The sequence below is a fragment of the Poecilia reticulata genome, chromosome 13 (assembly GCF_904066995.2).
Source record: "Poecilia reticulata chromosome 13, P_reticulata-male-v2, whole genome shotgun sequence".
NCBI lineage: Eukaryota > Metazoa > Chordata > Actinopteri > Cyprinodontiformes > Poeciliidae > Poecilia > Poecilia reticulata.
The window spans coordinates 27,379,553-27,405,407 of NC_088842.1; the positions used below are offsets into that span (position 1 = coordinate 27,379,553).

At 37.8% G+C, this 25,855-nt stretch overlaps 1 protein-coding gene across 1 annotated transcript in view; it reads left to right on the forward strand.

Moving 5' to 3' along the window:
* The window catches only part of gbe1b (glucan (1,4-alpha-), branching enzyme 1b), a 108,627-nt gene that overhangs the window by 33,926 nt on the left and 48,846 nt on the right, over window positions 1-25,855 (forward strand). Inside the window, exons 8-12 of the mRNA XM_008426352.3 lie at window positions 9,898-10,013; window positions 11,410-11,537; window positions 11,803-11,901; window positions 19,739-19,849; window positions 19,938-20,109. Coding sequence (XP_008424574.1) covers window positions 9,898-10,013; window positions 11,410-11,537; window positions 11,803-11,901; window positions 19,739-19,849; window positions 19,938-20,109 — 626 coding nt within the window. The remainder of the gene's footprint in view (window positions 1-9,897; window positions 10,014-11,409; window positions 11,538-11,802; window positions 11,902-19,738; window positions 19,850-19,937; window positions 20,110-25,855) is intronic.

Consider the following 25,855-nt stretch of genomic DNA (forward strand, 5'->3'; position numbering starts at 1 on the left):
ATTAGGATGACAGAGGCTGACTGATGCAGACTGTCGCCCTTCTATCCCTTTTTGCTGTCTGTTTTACTCTGCCTTTGCTGCTGCATTTTCATCCAAACAACACCTTCTTTTTTTTTTCCGTTCTAGTCTGCGTTCCACTTTAGCTTTTCCTCATAAAACATTCAACGCAGTCCTGGGAAAATTCTGTTTAGATAGATGCCTGCCATCCAATTTGTTAACTTGCGTTGCCTCTGAGTCAAATGCATCGACATTCAGTGTTATAAACGTCTCGCTTTGCAGGCATTGGTTCCAGGCGAGAGAAATGCTAGAATTAGTTATGCTGCTGGTGAATACCAACTTACAGAGGGATTGAAACAGTACAAAACTTTGTTAAAACAAGTAAACATGGCTGTTAGAGAGAGGATGTGGCATGGTAATAAATAGTTTTCACAACTATGTTTCCAACTATGTTTCTAAAACCAACCAGTCAAATTAATTCACCATCCTATATCAGAAATCAAACTGACAGTTTCACAAACCAAAGTCAGGCCTGATTTCTGCTTGACCTTTACAAGCAAGAAGTCACAATCTGACAACTTTAAGTAGGCTAAAATGGCTCAAAAAGCAACATATCATGTCCCATTTAAAGAAATGCAAGAACAAATGTGAAACTTTGTAACTGTCATCACAATTTGGAAAAGTGTTAGAAAGCCATTTGGACTTCAGCAAACCCCAGTCAGAACCATTACCCACAAATGGAAAAAACATGGAAACGTTATTAACCTTCTCATGAGTGTCCATTTAACCAAAATTACTCCCAAGAGTGCATCATGTGCTCTGAGGTGTGAGACGTTTAACTGAAGTTCTACAAGGGGTGCGGGTTTTAATGTTTTCATCTTTAACCTTTTTTTTTTTTCTTAAAAGAAAAAAAATCTCTTTGTCTTTCTGTTTATTCACTGTCACATGCTGTTTTCATTTTAATTATGTAAAGCACTTTGAAATGCCTTGCTGCTGAAATGTGCTATACAAATACAATTTTATTGATTGATTGATCATCAACTCATCCAGAAGGACACAAAAGAACCAGGAACATCTAGACCACCACAGGATGCTCTTGCTGTTTTTAAGCTTTACTGTTCATTAGTGTTGTAACGGTACGCAAAAATCACTTAGTTTTAAAGTTGCACTCTTTTCGTAATCTTTTCTTTGACCTGGGTCTTATGAAAAAAAAGAGCGGCTCTGATTGGTTGTTTCTGACTGAGTGGTGCATTTCTGTAGATGGCAGTAGGACTACAGGGAAAAACCAGAGGAGCTACATTTTTTTCAGACTTTCTGTTTCATGTTATTATGACATAGTGACAGCTTTAACTATGTAAAATAAAACAAAAAACAACATATTGTTTATAAAAGTTGCACACTGCAACTTTAATGTCACTTTCACCTTTTTGCAGTCTGAAAATATTTGTGTTTGTTATAGAGGAACAGATGGGGTTTAGAGCTAGTTAAACCCCAAATTAGAGGGTTTTTTGGTATCTGACTGTATTTTGGGAGCTTATGGAGATTATTTTCAATCAGGCTCTGCTTCAATTCTACTCATTGTCCAACCAACAGTTATACAACTTTTGTAAGTAAATATGTAAATTTTTAAGTGTTTTTTTTTTAATGTCATGAATAGTTATATTTTCTACACTGCACAGTGCTGTCAAAGTTTTTGTTTGGACTGATTAGATTTTTTTGTACCTCCCTTAACTTCAAACACTTTGTGCCTACTGAAAGCACTGTTGTTTTGAGCTGTCTAAATTGCTGTTGTGAGTACATTATGACTTTTCAACCAACTCATTCTTTAAGTGCTCTTGTGTGCATTCACTGGCCAAATTAAGTGTGGGTTTTTCACTTGACTGGCAAGTCACCAATCAGGGCCCAACTTGAAAATCAGCCAGTTCTGGTCAACTCTTAATTGATTCAGTATATTATACGAGTTGATACTTGGCTTGCAAAATACTCGGAATCAACAGGGACATCTTTTAGGAGTGGTATTTGTTTGCTTTCAAAAACATTTCATAAATAAAGAGGGATAGATGTCTTATTCTCCTGTGTGAAATTTTTTGTACCATGACAAATTTAGCTGAACTGCCATAGATCTGCCATAAATCTTAATCAGAAATTAAGATTTCTGATTTTTTTTTAACAAAAAGAAATAAAGCAAGACAGAACTGATACAAGCTAAAAAGTATGAGCACAAGCATTTGGTCTTTTCTTTCTTTTCTTCACTGATGCTTCTGCAACAGACGTTTCACAATCCTCTTTTTCAGTTGAGTTGTCTTTTGTCCTGTCGTTACTGATAGAAAGAGTGCATAAATGTGTAAATTTCTCATGTGAACTGGATTCTCTCCAAGAAGTCAAGCTGCAGCTCTCTCGGTACAAGAATTTATTTTCCAAGACGGCAACAAAGGCAAAGCTTTCACTGCAAGCAGTGAAAGCTTGTTTTTTTAAGATGGTTTCTTACCTTTTTATTTCAACACGTTTGTCTTTAATGACCTTAATGTTTCCTGAACTTCAGGTGCTAGTCAAGGCTGTAAACTGTGGGAGGGAGTGTGGAGAAGCAAGAGTTGCAAGTCATTACACGGAAGAACAAAGTCTTAAGAAACCTGTGTGAGGATAGATACTGAAATAACTGAAATAGACTATATATACGATCAGACAGAAAGTGTTAACTAGAATTACCATTCAAGTTTATCAAAATATAGATACACCAATAATCAATCATTTTGTGGTCAATGTCAGATCTCTGATTTTTGTATTTTGTATAACAAAACAGCCTTAATTTTTTTTTTTCCTTCTTGCAATGAAAGTTTAGTTGTTATAAAATAACACTGGCTGCGTTTGTAAGTTTATGCCTTGTTAGTGGTTCACACTACGTTGGCCTGCTTGTCGAGTTAAGCCATTAGACTAATCAGGATGTATGATTTACATTCGCACCAGACTCTTTCCCGCTCTATACGAGTGGAAAGAAGTTAGCAGATATATGCATGGTTCAGTCAAAAGTCATTTCCTTCAAAGACGACGTCAAGTAACCTTGACACAATGACCGAGTGAATGGAGCCTACGGTTCTCTAAGTAGCGGGTCGGCTTAGCCTTTCTGCAGATCAGTGCTTTGACTGGTGAGTACTGAGCATTCTGAGGAGCTTGATGTGGGCTTTTTCTATAATCCTCCACATCTCTGAGGATCATTTGCATCCAGTTTTCATCAATCTTTGTGTGACTTCTTAAGATATGAAAAATAGGCCCAGGGCCAGCCTTTTTAAGACTTTTTAGACTCTTCTTCATGTTCTCACGCTGAGAGATCAGCCATGCCTTAGAGGTCCCAGTCAAAATATTTCTTTTACAAGATTTTTCAATATGTGGATGTTATTCCACTCAGATGTGTTAATAAAGGTCTACCTTTTTCAATAAACTGATGAGAAGGATTTATTTTGTTTCTGCTTCTAAATCCCAAACCAACTGCTTTGAACATGGCCTATTATATTTTGAAATTGGCAGCAGGACAGTTTGTTTTATGGCTTGAAAGCACAAACAAGGTGGAAGGAAATATAGTACTTATTGTGTGGATAATGAAGTCTTCAAAACAATAATCAATTTCAGTTCAGTCTGCAGAAACTGTTAGACAAATAGGAAAGACATTTCCATTTCCTCTTTCAATGTACTTTTACATACTTGGACACATTTTGGGTCATATCAAGTCTAAGTTCTGTTTGATCATTCAGTAAAGTCAAACTTGGAAAGTTAGTTCATTGCAGTTTCAGTATTTAGCACCTTTTCTTTTGCACCATGGAATCACATTGAAAGAGAAAAGTGGTTTTTTCCCCCTCTGTTAGGCTTCAACTAATTAGCTGAGCTCAGCAGTAGGTGTAAATGGTGTCTTGTTGAAGCTGCTTGTTGTGCTTCTACTTCGTGTTGGAAAGATGTAGTTTAGCACTCTCACCGCTTGCACCCCACCTTTAAAACTATGGGTGGGAAACAGACTAAAATCTCATCGCAGTGATGTGTAAAACACATTCCCTAGCTATAGAAATTACACACCTGTTGCACAATTTAACATTAGAATAAAGACCTTATTTTTGCTTGCATTTTATTTATAAAATTGGGTGGAGGTAGTCATGTACACAGTCACTGTCAGACTTGTTGCTTCTCACAATACTGAAGTGCAATTTGTTTTATTATTTCTAAATGGTCAGTTGTTGGTCTGCTGGCTTCAGTTTGGCCTTTTACCTCAGCTCGTTTGAACTCAACTTAGATGTGCTCTTCAAGACATACACAATCAAACAATACACTCAACAGATAAAACTGAACAATGAAACAACGAGATGAAATTGGCTACAGTGGACTCTTGGCATTAATTGGGGTTTTGGAACTACAGCCTCCCATAACTACCTAAAGTTTATTAATACTTGTAACTCTCTGTTTAAATATTCACAAAATATACCTTAACTTGCAGTAATAGGCACAGAAAATCTGCAAAAAGATTAATTTTCCACAAATACTTTGATAATGCGTTCAATAGAAATTTCTGTATTGCGAATAGCCACGGGTCAACTGTATTTCTATAACTGTAAAGTCTTATTTTGGAGATGGTGAGCCTTCTGTCTTGGTTATTGACTGGAACCTGGTTCCACAGAACAGCAACCATAAAACTAAAGGGTTGGCCTTCAGTTTTTCAACAGGACATTCTTTGAACAATTACAAAGCATGTGCTTTGAGATCAAATATTTCTGGTGGAGTTATGGAGGTTAATAAAAATAAAGTGCCATTTACCAATAAAAACTTTATATGTGATGACATTTTTTAGAACATGATGTTACCTTCTTCCTCTAGATTTTGCAGCAATAAGACACTAAGCAAAGTAACTAAGAATTTTATGGAAACCTGTCTTTGGCATATTTTATAGTCCTTGGTATTCTGGCTATGATGTGGGCAAAACTCTTAAAATAAATGGTTGTTATTGTGTCTCCAGTTCTCTAATAGCACCCTGTGGCTATTTTTTTATTCCTCTTTAGCCACTCCCCTCTCTATTTGTGGTGGCAACTTGGATCCTCATTCAGCCCCTGTTCCAGTTGTTTTAATTACTACTCTTATTGCCAGGTTTACGCTAATAACAATTTTCTCTTAGCCATTTCTTCATTTATAAAGATCATCCAACATGCTTTTTCTTATATGGGTTGTTCTCTTGTCTTTCCTAGTCAGAGGAGGGTTTACTGAGCTGATGTTTTACATTTATACCTCAGGTTATGGATTTAAAAGTAAATTCATTAGGAAATGTTCAAATAACAATGCTATTTGTTACGAGTTTTTGTTGATTTTACAAAAAACAACTAAAGAGTTTTCTACAGTGGGCCTTTTTAACCAAATGGTCAGAGTATTAAAATAATTTAATTCACTTTTTATGAGAAGAAAACCCTCCTGCATATTGTACTTGTGCTAATTTAAAGTCCATTGGATAACACTCCAAAGAAAGTACAAAAGGAACAACAAGCTGCCACTGGTTTCTAAAGGACAGCAAATACAAAGTGATCCTAATTACAGGTTGCCAAACATATAATCTCAGTGACAGCGGAGGATTCCTTTTAGGATGCCAAGCAAGAGCAGGTAGCTGCCAGGCAGTTTAAAGAAAGCCAGAAAAACAGCCGAAATCTAACCCAAAGCTCAGCAAAGCATCTACATCTCAGTGAGAGTTTTCCCAAAGAGGACCCGAGCATTACATGATTTCTGCTGTTACATGCAACATTTGTTTCTTTAGTTCAGCATACAACACTGAATTTGACTAACTCAAATTTGTAACTATACCTACATTACAAAAAGATAATCAATGAGAACCATTGTATTAGAAGAGGGGACAAAAAGAATCGTTAAACAAACCGATCAACTTTTAATGAAATTAAAATGTGAACAGCTTCTGTTTTGAGAGTTGTATCAAAGGCCTCATCCTGTGCCTGCCGAAGAGATTATAGAAGTTTGAAATGCGTCAGAAGAGGCAGCCCATTTGTCCCTTTTTGTTTCAACAAATGCTCACCATCCATCACGCATGTCATTGTGTCGTCGTTTGAGCATCACACTTCCTCTTGAATTACCTGTCGGCCTCCCGAATTTATTTGTTCTTATCTGCAGCTTACCTGTGACGTTGGGAAAACAAGAACTTAAATCTTTTTTTATTTTCTCCCATATGAAGACAAGTTGCCACAGCCCTTTATGGAAAATTGACATCTGAAGACACATGTTTTAACATTTTATTTTTAGCCACAGTGCCTCCTGAAAGTATTGGCACCCTTTATGCCTTTTTCATAATGCGTCTTGTTAGGATTAGCACAATCATTTTGGCTGGTTGGGGCTTGTGAACACCAATTTTTGGTGTTGCGATAGATTTAAAATTGGATTGAGGTGTTGACTTTCACTGGACTAGTCTAACACAAAAATATGGTTTGATCTAAACTCTTCCACCATTTCTTTGGCTGTATGTTTACGATTGCTATCCTGTCGAAAGATAAACCTCTGTACCTAATGATCACCTAACAGTTGTTTTCTATTATCGCCCTACATTTGTCTCCATCCACTCTACCATCAACGTTTCCCTCCTTTCCCATTTCTCTGAAGAAAAACTTCCCAACAACAGCCTTTATGTCTGGGCACATTGCTCTTAGCATGAACACTGCTTGTTGTCCACCAAGTATAGATCTTTGCATGCAAGCCAAACTGTTATATTTTTGCTTCTAGTTGAGGCTTATTTGTGAGCAGCAGATGACATCTCGAACCAGGCTTCTGCTGACTCTTTTAACAAAGCATTTCTTCTTAAGCCACATCTGTGAGGTGTATGACAAACATTTGCCCTGTTGACTGATCCTCCACAAGAGATGTGGATATCTGCACATAACTGTAAAATGTGTTTAAGCTCTTAGATGTAATGCAACCAAATGTGGAGAAAGGTCAAGAAGTGTGTGCAGTTTAAAGCCAGCTGAGCTGCAAATGACGAAGAAAGGTTTTTTTTTTTTTTATTTGAGCCACAGTTTCGGCCCGCGTGAGGAGAAAATGAGCTCCGTTAACGATCATTAAATTTGAGTGGGGAAAATTTTCTTTTGAATTAACTTGAGGTATTTCTCCTAGCTGTGTGTGTGGGTGTGTGTGCTTGCAGGTAAAACAGGAAAACATGATAGATTATCCGCTCTTTCATTACAAGCAGCAACATTAGAGCTTTACTCTATTAGTGCTCCCTAACTAGGTTTCACTGTCACTGCTACACTTTAATCTGAGGACGCTGTAATGTGCAATTTGCTTTTATATTAACACCACAGACCAGCTGATAACTTCACGGCGCTGCATAGATAAGCGATGTGTTGCATCTGGTATAGAGATCTACCTTTCACACTGTAATTGGACCTGATGATGAATGGCGTTGTGGGCCTTAATGTGGCAGTATGGTTTCATCTCGGGGCCCCTGGCTCTCACTGGCTATTATCTCCATCCCGTGAGGATACACTGTGTCTGAGCCTTTGTTGGCTCTGTGCACCGAAGTGGAGGACCTAATCTATTTATCACAGGGTCTGCGTGACCACCCAGCCAGGCTGCTATATCGGATCATACCAGGCTCCCTTGTTCTGCTCCTCCAGGGAAGAATGAAGCGCAGATGTAACATGCGGCTTCACACCTGTCAAACAGCGCTGGCGCTGGTCATCCCCGAGGAGTGGGAGCACAGGAGGGAAAACATTTAAATCTATTTTTTGTCATGGCTTTCTTTTTCTAAAGAAACTCCAATTCTCTCTTGTGACATATATAGAATGTATTCCTCTGCAAGTGAGTGCTGAGGATGAATCGAAACATTTTCTAAAGCGAAAGTATTGAGAACAAGATTAGGTTTTTGTTGTTTTATTGAAGGTTTTACAATGTAAAATATTACTGAGTTTGTTAAAAATGTATCTTTTTATTCCTGAGCTGATTTTTTTTCCACTCTGCATCATTCAAGGGAAGAAATTGTTGAATCACTGCATACTAGTGGTTAACTATAAAATGACTTTGACTTTTTTGTCCTATACTTTAACGTGAGAGAAAATCTCTGACAAGTCAAGTTCCTAGCTGTAGTGTACCAAAAAGCAAGGGGTAGGTTGTGAGCACCTCATACACAAGTGAATCAACAGCGCTAAGACCCTCCCCCTGCCTCTGATTGGTTGTTTCGGACTGAATGGTGTATTTCTGTAGATGGCAGTAGGACCACAGGGAATTTGAATTTTTTTTAATTATTATTTTTCATAGATTATCTTTGTCATATTATATTGTAGTGGCAGTCCTAACAAATATGCACAAATTATATTCTTTATAAAAAATTATATACTCTCACTTTGAAAATTTTTCTGTTAATTTTTGTCACTTTTGGTAAAGATTTGTCAAAATCCTTTAAAAAAAATGAATTTGTCTTTGTAGGTTTTTGCCCCCGTGTCACATCATATTAACACCATATGAGAACAGACCCGGATTACTACAGGAGGAGTTTTACTTTTAATCAACCTAAAGAGCCAGAAATCTTCTAATAGAATTTTTTCCCCCCACTGAGTACTTATACTCTAAAGACAATGCAAATTTAAACTACAGCAATAAAAGATTCCTTTGTTGATTTTTTTTATTTTTTATTTTTATTTTTTTACACATTTTTACCACAGGTATCAGTAAGTGGCAACTGGTGACATAAGCTGCTGATGAAAAATAGAGAAAATATATGATTTGACTTTTAGTAAACATACAAAAATGTAATTTTTTAATAGTATTTTTCTCTAAACTTTTGTTTATGTTATACTAATCACAGTTATAAATGTGTATATAATAAATTTTTTTTTGCATGCACTTGATATGAAACTACAAAGAAAAAAAAAACTAAAAACAATATGTTTTTGCATGTTTTCACCCATAAATAAATTCAACACGTCAGTATAATTACTGTTGGGAACTGAGAGCACACTGTAGGTCTGAGTTGGGTCTTTCAGCCTGAGCAGAGGCAGCGGTTCACACTTAATCAGCATCTTGAATGTGTCATTCGTCTCACATCCTTGGTGCTTTGCTTTTGCCCTACAGCGCTGCATCCGAGTACAGTGTTTCATTTGGTGCTCATTACGCGCACTGCATGGAGACGACCAAATATTGAGTTTTTGCTGATGTTTCCATGGCGACACGCCACCGAATGGAAAGAGTTGAGGTGCGCGGTGTACTTTGCCTTGAGTGACTGTATAGAACTGGATGACTCTTCCAGTCAGGATAGAGGACGGAGGCCATTTATGGAATCCACCTCCTCCAGCCTGCAGCCAACAGCCACAGCACATTTGTGTGCTGCGTGACACACTGACGGCTGTAAACTGGCGAGCTGCATTTAATATTTAGGTAGTTTATCCAGTTTATGTACACTTTTTTTTTTTTTTTTTAGAGTATTTACCCTCTTGAATGTCAAACACTGGAACCCATTATACATGAAGCCTGAAGACAAATGATTTGTCCCATTTTCAAGTAAGAGGTCTTAATTCTGCTGTCCAAGTGTGGAATTTTAATCCCACTAATTTAAATACACCAGGATGCCTAGATGCGCATAATATTTGCTCTGCGGGCTGATGGAAATCAGAAAGCCACCGATTTTTCATCATGACATCTTAAAATGTGAAAGACGTAGTTCCCTCTATTGTTAATATAAGCGCCGTCTGCTGTCACCGCCACTCCCCTTCCCAACATAATGGAGCTTCAGTTGTCAATATGTGAGTGTCCTGCTTTCAGGGGAAAATTAATCTCTGGTGACTAAAATTCATGATGAGATGTGTGAATAATTCACAGGCTCTTGCTTATCTGACCTTGAATTGTTTTTGTGTGTTTGTGTCGTTTGTGTGTGCACACAACTAGCTGGGAAGTGCTGCGCTTCCTGCTGTCAAACCTGCGCTGGTGGATGGAGGAGTACTGCTTTGATGGCTTCAGGTTCGACGGCATTACCTCCATGCTGTACCATCACCATGGCATCGGTAAGACTGGTTGATCTGTGCGTACGCAAGCGAGACTTGCTTTTCTCTGCAACAACCGTGCAGTTTTTACGTCAGAAATGCATAGAGATGGGAAACAGTCTTGGAAAACTGACTTATCTAACATACAGTTCGGAAAAATGCCTCAGTTTTAAAAGAAAAGAATAATAGAAAGTTTTTCACAGTTGTCTTTTGCAAGCATAAACTTCCTTGTGTTGGGATTTTTTTGTGAAAGATCAGCATAAACTAATGCATGACTGTAGAAAACAGGGGGGAAAAAGATGCACTGTTTTCACTTTTTTTTGACTAATTAAAATCTGAAAAGTATGCATGCATTTGCTTTGAGTGCTTTTCACTGTAATACCCAGAAATTAAATCGAGTCCACAAGTTAAAATATTAGTATTTAGCTGTCCACCTAAACTGACAGACCAGCCATATATTAGAGAACCAATTGGAAGACCTGCAGAGATCCAACTCTCGGGTGGGACAACTATTAGTCATGCTGTTTATAGAAGCATGTTTTGTGAAGAAGCGGTAATACAAAGTTGTTGCAGGAAGAAGCCATAGTTTGTTAAAAGACAAGTTGGTGACAGAGCAGACAAGTTGAAGAAGTTACTTGAGTCAGAAAATGTCAAAGCCTAAGCTTTTCAGCTTACAGGCAGAAGCACAATGTGGGATGTAAAACTATCGCTGCATACTTAACACACCATCCCTGTAGGTAAATATGGTAATGCAACATGATATAGCGTGGTTGGTTTTCTTCAGCAGATACAAGGAAGGTGGACAGAATTTATTGGAACTTCTAGCAGGACAGAAACCCTACAGCCAGAGCTACAGTAGGATATTTTAGATGAAAGTGTCTTCATGTCGTAAAATGATCAAAAATCCAAGTTCAGCCAAAAAATCCAATTTGGAATCTCTGGCAAAACTTCATGTTCAGAGACTCGTCATAAAAATGTATATTCACACTTTTCCAGATGCTTGTTTTCTTAAAATAATCTGAACATTTCATCGTTTTTCTTCCACTGTGTATTGGTTTGTGTTGGTCCATCTCCCAAGATCCCAGTAAAACACTTTAAAGTTTGTGGTTGTAATGAGAAAAAGGTCAAAATGTATTAATACTTTTTTCAATGCCGTGTAAACCAGTTCCGTTAGAATTGAAAACTTAGTAATGACAAAAAGGTCAAAGGGTATTAATACTTTTTCAAGGCAGTGTAAAGCAGTTCCGTTTGAATTGAGAACTTAGTTTAAAGCAACCGGCCCGAAATGCTGGAGGTAAAATTTGACAAACGGAGGAAGTGAAAATAGTTGTATCACTTAGAAAAATAGATCTGGTCAGTTTGGAAGTTGGGGTGGAAAGCATGATGAGTGTTCACTGTGTGGGTGTTTACCCTTCAGGCAGTGGCTTCTCGGGGGACTACAATGAGTACTTTGGCCTACAAGTTGATGAAGAATCTTTGGTGTACCTGATGCTTTCCAATCACATCCTCCATAATCTCTATCCGGACTGCATCACTATTGCAGAGGTAAAAACACACATCCGCACACGTTTTGCAAAATGCACTGCCTGTAGCTATAATTAATTAAAAGCACTTATTAGGCAGGCATATCCTACTTATTTTTTTGCCGTTGCTGTAATTAAAAGTTAATGTAAAAAAGCGATCTGGATCAGTGAGTTTTGGGCATTTTTCTAGCTCAACACATAAATTATACAGCCTGTAGTGATGGAATTAGCATTTACTTGAAGGGAAACACAAAAAAGTAGTTTTACACAGTAAGACGTCTCTGCAGGATGTGTCTGGGATGCCTGCCCTCTGCAGAAGAATGGAGGAGGGAGGACTGGGCTTCGATTATCGACTGGCGATGGCGATTCCTGACAAATGGATTCAGGTAAGAGGGTTTTGTTCACTTGAATGCATTCTTTTCACAAACCAAATCATCAGTTCAAATTCTAGAAACAAACACTGTGATGCTGCTCAAGTCAAATGCTGTGAACATTACATTTCTACAATGGCAACTTCTAAGAATTTGTCACATTTGAATAATTTATTTTATTGTGATTTTATGTGGAAGATCAACACAAAGTAGATTATAATTATTCATGGCAAAGAAAACGATGCGTGGCTTTCGATTTTTATTACAAGTGAGAATCTGTTTGTCTTCAACTTCAGTTTTGCAGTTTTGCAGTTCACTTCTAGCTTTGCACATGTGGAGACTGAAATTTTTTGCTCATTTTGCTTTAGAGGCTCAAGAAAATTCAGGTTGGATGTAGAGCTTTTGAGAGTCTCAGACTTGAGAATTTCAGACATAAAGTCCAGACTTTACTTTGACTTGACCTTTCTAAAATATGAATATGAATAAGTTTAAACCATTCCATTGTGGCTCTGGAGGTAAATGCCCTGCGAGAAGGAAATCTTTCTTCCCAATTTGACATCTTTTGTCCTGTTTTTAGATCTCTCCATCTTCCAGCTGTCTGCTCTACCATCCCACAGCATGATGTTGTATAAATTAAAATTTGTGGACATGAAAAAAGTGAAAAAAATCCAGGGAAGTCATATCATGACTATTTTAAATAAGTGCTGCTCTTTCACCACATGGATAACAATGTATTTGTTTCTTGAAATCATGACACACATCCTTACAGCCGCTGGATTCATGATGGAAAACAGGTCTGTTTTTTGGGTGGTTTTATAGAACAAGTGATGTAAAACAGTCTTGTGCTGAGTATTTCTCCTGTGTCGCCTGGACCGGCCGAAAGAAGGTTAAAGTGTTTGCTCTTCTCAAAGCTTTGCTAATTTAGTTTTCTTTATTCTCCCATGATTCTTCCTCCTGTGCACTAACATTTTTTTTACCCAGCAGAGACACAGCTGTGAATACATGTGTGATGCATGCAGTTATTATGAAAAAATAAAAACACACAGTCATCATTGTTTGATCAGTAATTTCTGTCTTTCCATACCTGTAATTTTGTGGGAAGAGGAATGAAGATAAACTTAATTATTTTAACATAAAGGTCAACTTCCAGGCTTCTTTATTGGAACTTGTAGAAAGGCAGGCTGTCGTCTCATGTATTAACTTGTAATGTATCCTAACGTGGGATTGCCTCATGCACTGTTCAAACAGAATATTATTAATATCATATTTATCTAGTCAGAATATATATAAAGATCATAATCTCTTTTTTTGCACATTCCTGCAGAATCATCACAGAGAAGCAATTCATTGTTTTACTTTTAAAGAGATCAGCCTACTTCCCATGTTTCTCATCAAAGATTATTTTCTTGAGCACAAATAGTTTTTTTTTCTATGAACACCACTGTCTTTGAAGCCTGTGACCTTTTATCATAGTTTGAGTTCATAATATAGAACCTTGTGAAGAGCATCGCCATTAAAGGACACTGAATAGGAACATTCTGAAAATACATTCTTTATGAGATTCATTGCCAATATTAATTCATTGACTTATAATATGGACTTTATAAATTTCCATTGGCCAGATAAATCTCGATTGGTCTCAGAAAACTGTTTATTGGAAAGCATGTGAAAACTTTGTTTTCTTAGCAATTTCTGGCAGTGAAAAGATTGTTTAAATACAGCTCAATCTAAATTCATTTATACTCCTGGTATTTTTAAATGATTTACATTCAATAAGTTTGTTCTTGATTAGAAACTCTAGCCAATTTTACAGTTTATTTTAATATTGCAGCACAAATTATTTACAGCTGTCAATGCTTTTTTTTTGTGCTACACTTTTTCCTTTTACCCAACTTTTCATTGATATGTTTGGAACAGCACTCTGTGAACAGTTAGCTTCGATACCAATGACCTTAAACACCTTACTGTCTTTTTTGAGGGTGTTGGTCATTCCCTGCTGGACAGTTGTCATGTCAACCGTCTTCCTAGCAACCGTGTCAGCAATACTACATCACTAATATATTAAAATTCCTTTTTTATTAGCTGCAAGCTGTAGTTCTCAAAATTAATATAAACAAGTGATTGAAATATGTGTCTAATGAGTCTATAAAATTTATGAAATTTACTTTTGTAATTAAATTTGTGAATTAAGTTATACTATTATGCCCACTATTGAAGTAGGTTTAAGACCTGTGTTATAAATGTTTTCATTTTATTTCAATAATTTTATTTTAATTAATGACCCGCTCTCCCTTTGCAATGAAACTCATTCTATTTTTTTTTATTTTATTTTTTTTACATGACAGGAGCACTGTCATAAAGAATGACAAGATTATCCAGCGTGTTACCACTCAGCAGTGCATCTGTCTGCAGGGAAACAATGGGCACCAAACATTCACAAATCCTCCACAACAACTGTTGAAGCACCCTTTAGTTGGACACTTCAGCCCGAACTGCCACTGCGAAAGTGCTTAATAGCCCACAATGGGAAAACATTGTTTATAACTGTTCAGTCATCAGGTCCATAACTTTGTGATGGTAAAGCCAAGTAGCGGAGGGAGGGAGGAGGGTGGAGGTGGAGGGATTTAACATGCACACCCAATCCTTCATGCACAGATAAAGCTGTTTATCTCAAATCTTTCTCCTGCTGTTTCTAGATGAGCTGACACACTGTCAGAATGTTTGTGTTCTGACAAAGGCTGTTTTGATAAAAATGCCACCGATTTATTGTCGCTTTAAAACCGTTTTTTGTTGGGGTTTTTTTTTTGTTTGTTTGTTTTTTTCTTAATCACCAAGTATTTTGTGTAGTCAATTTGGAAAAACATATAGCCAGACAGACCGTATGTTATGTAGGGAGGTACGTGTATGGGTTCGGCTGGCGAATGAGCGAAGATTGTTTCGTGTGTGCGTGCGTGCGCGTGCGTGTGTGTGTGTTTGTTTGAAGAACGTCGAGGCCGTTTTCCTAAGCTTGAATAAAAGCGCTGATTGCAGAATAGCTAAAAAGGTTGGCTGTTGTAACGTTTTTATAGAAAGCATATTTTTTTTGCTACGGGTCCACAGCGAATTTTAAAATATTTACTCATTTTAGGGTTGGGGAGGGTTGGGGAGCAAGATTGAGAGTATGACCTCAGCTCAGCATGCATGCACTACGGCTTCTTGTGTTTCCCAACGGGGGGAGTCAATGCATCGTTAATCAAGTCTGCCTCTCACAGCGGTTGGTTTTACTCAGCGTCGGGTTTGAAGGGAGGAGAAAAGGAGGTGAGAGATCTAGTCCACGACTTGACCTTCCTCTGTGATGCTGGAAGTAGCTGTGCAGCCTGCAGAGCTTGTACCTCCGAGGCTTCGCTCAATTTTCCCGAGAACCCTTCTTGAGAGGTTGCTCTCGCATTTACTTACTGCATTGAAAGCCGTTTTTTGTTGTTGTTGTTGTTTGTTTTGATGCTACTCATTGTTACATGTTTTAATTAAATTTGTAGCCTCCCTAAGGAGAGTGGATGCTGGAGGCAGAGCAAAATATTCTCCATATCTATGCAGGGAAGCATTCATATGAACATGCTGTGGTATAGTCAGTGAAGTGCATTCAGGGCTAGCCTTGCCTCTTCTCACAGAGTGTCAATTAGGGAGGGATTTGAATGGACTGAAGTGGAGCCTCCAGTGAGGTATATGTTGCAGAAAAGGAGAATTGGAGCTGCAAGGGAGGGCGAGACAGGAGGAAACAGAAGGAAAGAGAAACAAAGACGCAGAGCAACAGAGCTGCGAGCTTATTTATAGATTCACATGTGTGCACGGATGAATCTCTCTCAGTTCCTCGGCTGGGGCCCCCATGCTGCGTTTTGTCCTCAGCATGACTGATTGATATGACTCATTTACTGGCTGCGGAAGGCTGTTAGGACCAACAGACTGTGAAAAATTAAGATGTCCTAATGAGAAGGACCAGATAAGGCGCGGTGGCACAAGTTGGGATGATTCGATCTGATTATGACCATAAAATGCTGTCACTCCTAATGGATAATGTTACAAAGCCCTCTAATTTAACAAGCACCCTTCCCTCAAGCTACAATAGATTGAGATGTAATTGAAACAATTAGAGGCAGAGGAGAAAGAGGGCTGCATGGTGGCGGCTAGGAGATGAGAGGTTGATGCTGAGAATTCGCCGGCATCTCTCCGCTTCTCTCGGCTGTTCAACTTGAATGACCTCCGAGTCAATTGTCTCAATTTTTGCTTCTGTTCCTCCATTTATTTTAATTGAATGAAAATATCAGTCTGAACAGCTCCCCCTTATTAGTTTCAGGGCAGGGAAAGGGAAAGGAGAAAAAAAAAATTCTATTTCTTCTCTCAGTCACTCGGCTCTGTCCATCATGCCAGAAACACTTTCAATTAATATGACTTAATAAAATTCAGGCTGTCGGCGAGCAATGATGGAGCTCGGCTTGTTTACGTAAACATGCCGCGGGCTTTATCGGCAGCCTCTCGCTCCGACCTGCTCGGCTGGTGTCGCCCTCCGCACGCCTGCTTTTAACAGCAGCAGCATTTCAGTTTTGTCCAGCTTAATTGCACTTTGAGGCCACCTCTGCGTGGTGTTAACAGGCTTTCGGCAAGGCTTTTTATAGCAGAAACTGTGACATGATCCAAAGTGGGCCTTTTTAGCCGAGCGAAGTCCACCTATGTTTCTGTTGGCAGAACCTTTTGTTAAGCTGTGAAGTTATGTGGACGTTTGTGTTGGAGGATGAAGCGGTGCATACTTTTTTTTTAATTTATATTTTTATCTTTCTTTAATGTAGCCCAAACAGTTAGAATGACTTTTCATGGTGTACCTGATGGAACTTTAAAAGTTGAGAGGAAGATTATTTTTGATGGTCTACTTGGTATCTAGTTCTAGTACAAGGAACTGAACTTAGAAATATAATGTTTTTCATAAGTTAAATGTAAAAAAAATAAATAAAATAAAAATGTATCACATCCGCAGGTCAAAAGACTGGGGAAAACTCATGTTGGGTCCATTGCATGCTCAGATAGAGAATTTGTTCTTTTTTAAACTCAGCAAAACACAATTTCCAGCCAATAATTCATTAAAAAAATTATTTCCTTTTGTGTTTAATAAAGTATGTTCATTCATTCATCTATTCATTCATTCAATAAGAGGCTGATAGCATTTTCCCTTCTATAAATTAAATTATTTTTCTGAAAAACTCTTTTTTTTTCAATGTTTTTTAGTATCTTTGTTTTGTATTTAAATGTGTTTGACCTGAAATGTGACAAACAAGCAACAAGGGTAAATACTTTCTTCACGGGGTTGTAATAAAGTTGACAAGTCAGCTTAGGGGAGCTGAAGAGCAGAGAATCAGTGGAGATTTGATGTCAACAGCTCATGGAGCATTCACAATATAGTAGTGGCAGTGTTTGTATGATATGATGAGATGTCCACATAAGTGAAAAAAAAAAAAAAAAAAACCCCGCTGCTGCTCAGATCAACCTAAAAAAGGTAAAATTGGGGCTAAAAGCTAAACCTTTCTCTGCCATTAAATCTTTTCCAGCTCTGCGTGAGAGCCTCTTAAATCAGTCACAGCATGCCAGTGGCAGCAAAATGACCTCATCCTGCACGGCAAGACTTTTTTATTTTATTATTATTTTATTTCTAGCTCTGTCTAATTAATCTGGGCACTCTGGTTGGCTCCTGACAGCAGGCTTGTAAAGTAAGATTTGTGCACTGCTCATTATCATTGATGAAGTGGAGTGTCAGCGGTGCCAGGAAGCTCGGCTGGCCGGGGCTGATGCGGGTGAGCTGGTGGTAGGGAAGTCATCAACCCGTTCACTTCTGTCTCTGCTCCGACAGTCCCACTCCAAAATTAATTGCTCCCAGACCACTTTTGCGGTTGAATTGAATTGTAATGATTCATAAAGAAGTGTAAAATGTCTGATTGTACGTAGATGTGGAGGCAGCCTTGACGATCTCTCGGGGACTGCTGGTAGATTCATTTGTTCAAGAAAGGCCTTGAGGAGACATATAATTTTATCAGTAGTTATGTTTATTTATTTTTAGAAACTACATTGTGTATTTTATTATCGTGTATAAGTACATATTAATAATTCAGTGTTGGTATAGGAAGCCCACATTGTGAGTAGACAGAAATTTAAAACAAAAATGCATGACATAAACTAATTTATTTGCTTTAAAATGGTTTATTCTATTGTTAATTGTTCCATTGTTAATTTCCAATGGAACAAGTGAAAGTATAGACAAATGGTGACACTATAACAACTATAGGCCAAACTAGTTTGCAATGCATGTCCCCCTGTGCTGTTAGCAACATACAGCAATCCAAAATACAATAAAACATTGCAGTAAAAAAAATGTCATACATAACATAAATTCTAAAATTAATGTAAAACATACAAGAGCCATCATGGGGTCTCTCATAGAAAAACTACACTCGCCAACTGCCAATATTGATTTTAGCAATTTCCATTTTTTTTTCTGTAGGAACCTTATTTCACAACTTTCCAGACCTAGTTTTGCTGCATTCACTTTTTGGATTTTTTTTTTAATTATTGTTATTTTTTGGTCAATCCAAAAACTGTCAGTCCTTTGCTAGTCTATTCTAATTCAAGAATTACAATATATGGTACAGAATAGCTTTGAAGAGACGCATAGTACAAGCAATTAGTTGCTTATTCTTAAATAGTTGGATTGTTGTGTTTTTTTACATTTTACTGTTGACATTTTATATTGATCTTATCTCAAAGAGTTTCTAAGTGTGTAGCTCTAGGATCTGAAAATGTGTCAGTCTTTCAAGGTGTTAAAACCTCTGAGATTCTGTTGCAAGTATAAAAAGAATTGCCCCAGTAAATGTCTTTGGTGGCAATGGCAATGACTATAGCCACACAAAGCAAAGGTGAAGAAAATTGAATGTGAACAGATGGTGATATAGAGAGGCGTATTGCCTTTATTTAGGGGGACCAGTCAGTTCATCTCAGACATATTGATCGGCACAATTTACTCTCTTTACTCAGAGGATTATGGCTCTGTAGAGTAATATAAAGGTTTCCTGACGTGTCAATCAGCTGTCACTGCCAATTCCACTGAGCAGACTTCAGCCTGTCTCTGGAATGGGTTTGCCGAGTCACCCACCTCTCAGACAGCTGCATGTCAATTGCCAAGGATTCTTGGAGGACATTTTTATTTTTATTTTTTTCATATTCATAATGATTCTGGGGGTTTCCAGCCTCCTTTGTCTTGATTGAATTATCTTTGTTCTCCGTGCGCTCACATGATCTTTTTTCCCCACCCGCTTACTTTGTTGTTGCTTTTGTATACTTTTTGTATGCAACGTTTGAACAAATTCTTTATTGTGATACCATCTTGAAAGACGTGCCTTGAATGCATGCTTTCGTGACCTCTTATCTTCTCCTGACCTTTTGAAAATGACTCAATTGGCAGTAAGCGAGCATGTTGACTTGCCAGTGCAGTGCCACCGGTTGGATTTATTGTTGAATCCTTCCATTGGATGAGAGGTTCTGACCTTGCCCATCTTGGGTTTGGAGAGCTGATGCCTTACTACCCATGGGCTGTAGTGCAGTTATTAAAAACTCCATTACCACCATTTATAGGTAGACATAACTCACAGTGCGGATATAGAGATGTCAAAACAGAGATTGATCTTGGTAAGAAGTGTAACCCAGAGAAAACTTGGGAAAGGTAGAAAGACTGCCGGAACTGAAATACTGAGCTGAAGGCATCAGTCAGTCTGAAAAGATCTTTCAGCTATACATCTATCATACGCTTTTTCAATAAGCCCTCTATGTCATTGTGTAGATCCTGAAGGAGTTAAAGGATGAAGAGTGGAACATGGGCAATATTGTCTTCACGCTGACCAACAGGCGGTATGGAGAGAAGTGCATAGCATATGCAGAAAGCCACGACCAGGTACTCATTTAATCCTATCTCACTTTACACTGCATGCGGTCAGCCTCTTTTTCTGCTGTGAATAATTAAATGTCACACACATTTTCAGGCCCTGGTTGGTGATAAAACCCTGGCCTTCTGGCTAATGGACAAAGAGATGTACACCAATATGAGTACCATGGTTCCCATGTCGCACATCATCGACCGTGGAATGCAGCTGCATAAGATGATCCGCCTCCTCACACATGGCTTAGGTGGAGAGGGATACCTGAACTTTATGGGTGAGTCATCACTGTAACACAGATAATCTATAGTTCCAGGGGTGTATAAGTTTCACTTTTTTGCCAAAATATAAAAAAATCCAATTGTGCCATGTTTATATTTTGTCTTGTATTAGGCTATTTGTGTTCATGCTGCAAATAGAGGCGACGTCCAATTAAAAATGCTGGAAAATAACTACTGATAAGACAAACATTTTTTTTTTTTTTGCAGCACCATGTTATAAAGAATGAGGCCTGATTACTTTTATTTCAAAAAGCACTTCCTGTGCACAGCATGATAATAGCTTGTCTGACATGCACATTTACTAGTGGCTTCCCATTACATGCTACAGCACAGTTCTACTCTGCACGGCTCTTCCCCGCATCATTTTCTACAGCAGACAGTAATTTCTCAACCTGCTCCGCTCTCGATAATCCCACTGTCTGTGAAGCTTCAGTAGCATAGATGCTTAAATTCCCTGCATCCGTTGGTAATAATAAGACTTACTTGTATTTATTTGTATTTATTTTTTTTTATCTGAGGTTTGTGAGCTGGTTGGTGATTGATTTGAGAATTAAAATATAAAATCACTATGTTAAATCAGTCTTATTAGTAATAGTTATCTAGCATGATTTCTTTAAATTTAGAAACATAAAATTTTTGTTGCACCTAAAGAATAAGATGAGAGGGAATACTTGTTTAATGAATTGTGTCTGAATAATCTTATTCAGTTTCTTTCCTTGATGTTTTTTGTGATTGATTGAAGCCAGAATTTAAACTGAAATAAAAAAATCAAGGTATTTGTACAGCTTCGAATAAGTTTAGAAATCCAACTATTGCACAATTTTGCAGCCACACAAGTTACTGCCATCTGCTGATGTTCTTGCATAAGAGATGTTGTAATGCATAAACAATTTGACAGATTGAAAAAAAACACACAAAAAAAGAGCTGCATTACCACCAATACTATTGTCCTGAAGGGAAAGACCTGGTTAGTAGATTTCCACAGGACATTTACTCAATTAAAAGAAAAAAAGAAACTGAAGGGCAGCATTTAAATTTTTTTTTTAGTCCAACATTTTTTTAATGAATGAACTAAAGATAAACCAAAGCAAGATGCTTCTGCCTCCGTAATCAACAGTAAAACTGGTGTCAACCAGGTGATGAACAGTGCCTGTTTTTCTTCAGAAATGAGTCTTATCTAATCTACAGAGCATCCCTGTGTTTCCACACTTTTTTTATTTATGACTATATGGAGACGAGGAGGATTTTTGGAACCGTGATGCTTAATCTTTTTTGTGCCATTAGCCCAATTTGTGCTTTTATACAATCAGATTCTGGAAGTATACAGGCAATTCCTTTGACTTTATTGCTTGGTTTTTATTCTGATATGCTAACTTTCACAGGAGGTTTGAACAGTTCCAAATCCTGTTCAGTTGACTGAATTTAAATCAGGTAAACCTAAATCAACTTGCAAGATCGTCTCAAGGATAATCAGTGGAAATCATTGAGTAATAGCAATGATTCATAATACTTAGTATAATCTATTGTGTTTAAAATTAAAAGGTTTTATACTTTCCTAAGTTACCCAAAACATGTTTCCAGTGTGTTTTGTTTGGTTTGTGTGCGTCAGTTTGGTTTGTTTCAAGTTCACACCGTTATTGCATTCTGTCTTATTTATTGTGTGAGGTGACAAAACGAATCATTCCGCAGTGAACTTTGATGTCGTCCTCCCTAATTAGGTCATGTTTTACAATCGGGGCACATATTTGTGTTGTTCAGGTGACATTAAAATGCTGAAGAGGTGATCAAGGTCATTACATGGCAGCTCGCACTTTTCTCCTCTATTTTAACAGGCGAGGAAAATGCTTTTGGATCCCTGTCATGCACTGTAATCCAGCTGCATTTGAGCGTTTGCCCCCGGGCAGACACAACGCTCCCCTAAGTGTTCAATGAACAGATAGAAAAATACATTTACTCTCCTGTCTTTCACAGGCAAGCAGGCGGTTTAAGACAAGCTGCTGCACAGGGAAGAGCAAACAAACGTTCCTTTGGAATAAATAGTTCAATGGATAATATAGAGATTGCATATATGAATGCTTCTCTTTGTGGGCAATGCATTTTAATTACTGTTTTTGTATTTGTCATTAGTCGTTTATTTCCAGATTAGCTGCATTACCCTTTTAAAACATGGATTTTATTCAGTCCCATAATAATTTAAAAGAAAATGCAACACAAAGAGCTCACTTGTCTAATTTGTTGTTTCCTTTTCATAAAATGTGTGTGTGTGTGGAAGAGCTGAGTGGAATCACAAGAACCTCTTTGAAGTTGAGTTGACCCCACTTCCCTGAACTGATTGTGAATTGTGGGACAAAAATCAGATAGATTGCTTTTATTCCCTAAATGGATCCGCTCTGCAGTCACTGTTGAGATGCACCTCATTTGCAACTCATCATCTGAACCAGAGCATGACTTTATCAGCTCCTGCTGGTAAAGATAATAAAGTCATAATTAATTACATACCGTGGGAAGTTGACCTTGGCTGCAAGGAATGCAGTTCCTTGATTTTGAAACACTCAGATTTAATGTAAATTGTAACCTTTCAATGCATTGCAAAACTATTCACACTCCTTGAACTTTCCTTGACATTTTGTCTCACTACAAACAAAATTTTAGATTTGGTGGCGATCTTATGTGATAGACCAGCACAAATTGTAACATAATTGTGTTGAACAAAAACAATTCATGGTTTTTAAGCAAATACACATTTAAATAGGTGTGGCAAACATTTGTATGTAGGCCCCTTGAGACAATGCTTAGGAGAATCAACTTTGGCTCCTTTTAAATCTGCAAGTCTTGTGGTGTGTAATGCTATAAGTCTTTACATTAAAATTTTTACCTATTGTGTATGTGGCACATCTGGAAATTAGATTTGGATTTGAACTGGCACCTGGTCTTTCTGTCACATGAACCATTCCATTGTAACTTTTGTTCATGGTTATTTTCCTGCTGGAAAACACTCGATTAAACAATGTCTTTCTTTTTGCAGCTCTTGAATGATAGCAACATTTGTAAAGCACAAAACGTGGATACTTCTCTGGAGGAGAGTTTAGATCAAGTCTAAAAAACCAGACCCGGCCCGTAGGCTCTGTGTCCGATCTCTGTCCAACAAAATCCAGCAGTGTAACTTCTACAGGTTTTAGCTTTTGGTTAAGACCTTCCAGCTTCATTTTGGCGCTTGTAGTAGCTGCAGGGTGATTAAATTGCAAATTACATGGGGTGTGTGAGTGATGGGAGCGGAGTTGCGTTCACATTTACCGTGCATTTACTGCAGTGCAGTGTTCCTGTTACAGTCTAATGAACTTCTGCACCTGACTTTCTTCCTCAACTGAGTAAGTATCCAAATCCTCTATTCAATAACAACGTTATGCAGCGCATTGTCGTTTTTCTCTGTGCTGTCTATATTGTAGGCTTGTTAAATGCACCACAGAAGCCTTAGCCCGACCCAATCATCAGGCAAACAATTTTTATCAAGCTTGAATTTTGGTTTGGATTGGATTTTGGTCATAAATCTAAAGTCTGCTCTAGAGTAACCATGGGGTTTTTGGCTGTGTCTGACTTCTGAAGGCAGTATGTTGCATTCGATTTTATGGAGGGACACTGGCGTAGGTGGTGTGGAAAAGAAATGGACCTCAGATTGGAGATTTTTTCCAGCCACCAGAGGATTTGGTTCCCTGGTTTTAACTGAACTCTTTTGTTCTGACAGATATTTTTACCTGCCCTGGATTTCAGCACAAGTCTCTGTTCCCCTTGGTGGTGTGTGTTACTGTAAGATTTTCCGCTACTTGGATGAACGTGTTGGGGAGGTTTGGAGAGAGCACAATCAAAACAGCTTTTCTCTTTGGATAGCTGTAACTGGACAGCTTTTAATGATTAGAATGTCAGAGGATTGACCCCATGTGGGTTGCTGAAGGACAGTTGAAAGTAATTATATCTGATTCTTTGGCGAAAGCGTTGCTGAAAGGCACTCTCTGCTGCTCTCTTGGTGCTTTGACTCCCCCACGGATTTCTGTGCCACATTCATTTTCAGTTAATCATTACAGATTCAGAATGATGAAGAGATGAGTGATGAATACCTTCAAAGTTTATTTGACAATGATCTGATTAAGTCCACTGAATTTCTATAAAACAAACTATGAAGTTGCACCCATTTGAACTAATCTCAAACTTATACAACTTTAATTAGATGTATTTAATAGCATTTACGAAGATTGTATCTGATGATAGATACAGTGTCCTTTTTAAAATGACACCTCAGCCTGACAAAGTCATAATGTTACCCCTCTCAATATAAAAAGGTGCATTTCATAGATGATTTCAAAAGCACAATGATTGCTTAAGAGGTTGGAAAGAACTTTTAGAGGCTTGAACTACTCTTGAAGTAAATGTCATCCCCACCCTGTCAGGACTGTGGAACTGTTTCCACTCACATGTTGGCTAACATGTAATCAGAGGGAAAGGCCCTTTAAATCAAAGCATGTCGAGATCTTTCCTAAATCTGAGAAGTAACTAAATAATTCTGTTACCTTTATTCATACCATTTAAATCATCTGTATTAATTCCTGCATTACACTATTTTGCAAACAAATGTAAAATCATTAAACAAAATTTATCCTAATTGGCCTTTCCATTGTTTTTTTTTTAGTTCATGTCACAAATTGGTCTCAAATGTGTGGCAAATTACAGCCACGCGGGGCTTTTAAGATTCTTGATTGGGTGGCAGTCTGTTAAGTCTCCAAGCACAAGGTGCATTTTCAGAATTAACCTAAGAAAATTAATGTTGATCATTTTTCAAAAATATTTTGGTTCACTCTTTTCTATTTTCTAATGTTTGAGTCTAAGAATATCTAGAACTAGTACTATTACGCACTGGTACACACTACCAGCACTTTTAAATTTTACCCCATTTTCCAGAGGTCGGTGTGTCCCGGGACTTTTTTCTGGTGTTGTAACAGGTGTTAACAGGTCTGCGTTTCCCCAGCAGTTTTTTCACCCCCCCGACAGCTCCACCTGCTCAAGCAGCAAAAAACCTGTATGTGTCACCAGCAGTCTTGGCTTTTGCAGGCAGCCTCTTATGGGAGTTATTGTCGAAAATGTGATAAACAAAACTTACAAAACTCAGAAACGGAAGAAATGGGACATGGAACAGACCGAAGAAGTAGATGTGATTCAGGGCATGAAAACAGAGACTCCAACACTTAATAGTAGAAAATCAAGGGCTTTTATGATTGGTGGACCTGGTGAAAAATGGAGATGATTAGACAGGTGAATGGCACAAGTGATTATTACTGGTGAATACAATAGAAACGGGAGGCAGACTAATAACAGGAGAGGAACTAAAGAGGACAGAATAAAGTATGCTAACACAAAGTACAAAATTCAAGAACAAACTAAAACTAAATAAAAAAGAATAAACGTATACGGCAAGACCTATTTAGTAATGATTAATATATGGGACTGAACAAAACATGGAAAGAGAGAACTGAAATGAAACACAGTAGATCATGAGAGGGAAATAAATATTCAGGGAGGGAAACAACAATTATCTATGAAATAAACCTCAAAGAAAGAATTAGGAAACTATGAAGCATTAATCATCCATAAGAAACAATCAAACCGAAAGTCAAAAACCCAAACACAAAGCAATTATGGCACAACTGTGAAAGCCCAAACATCCAAGTAAACACAAAGTAGTGTTCTGTCATC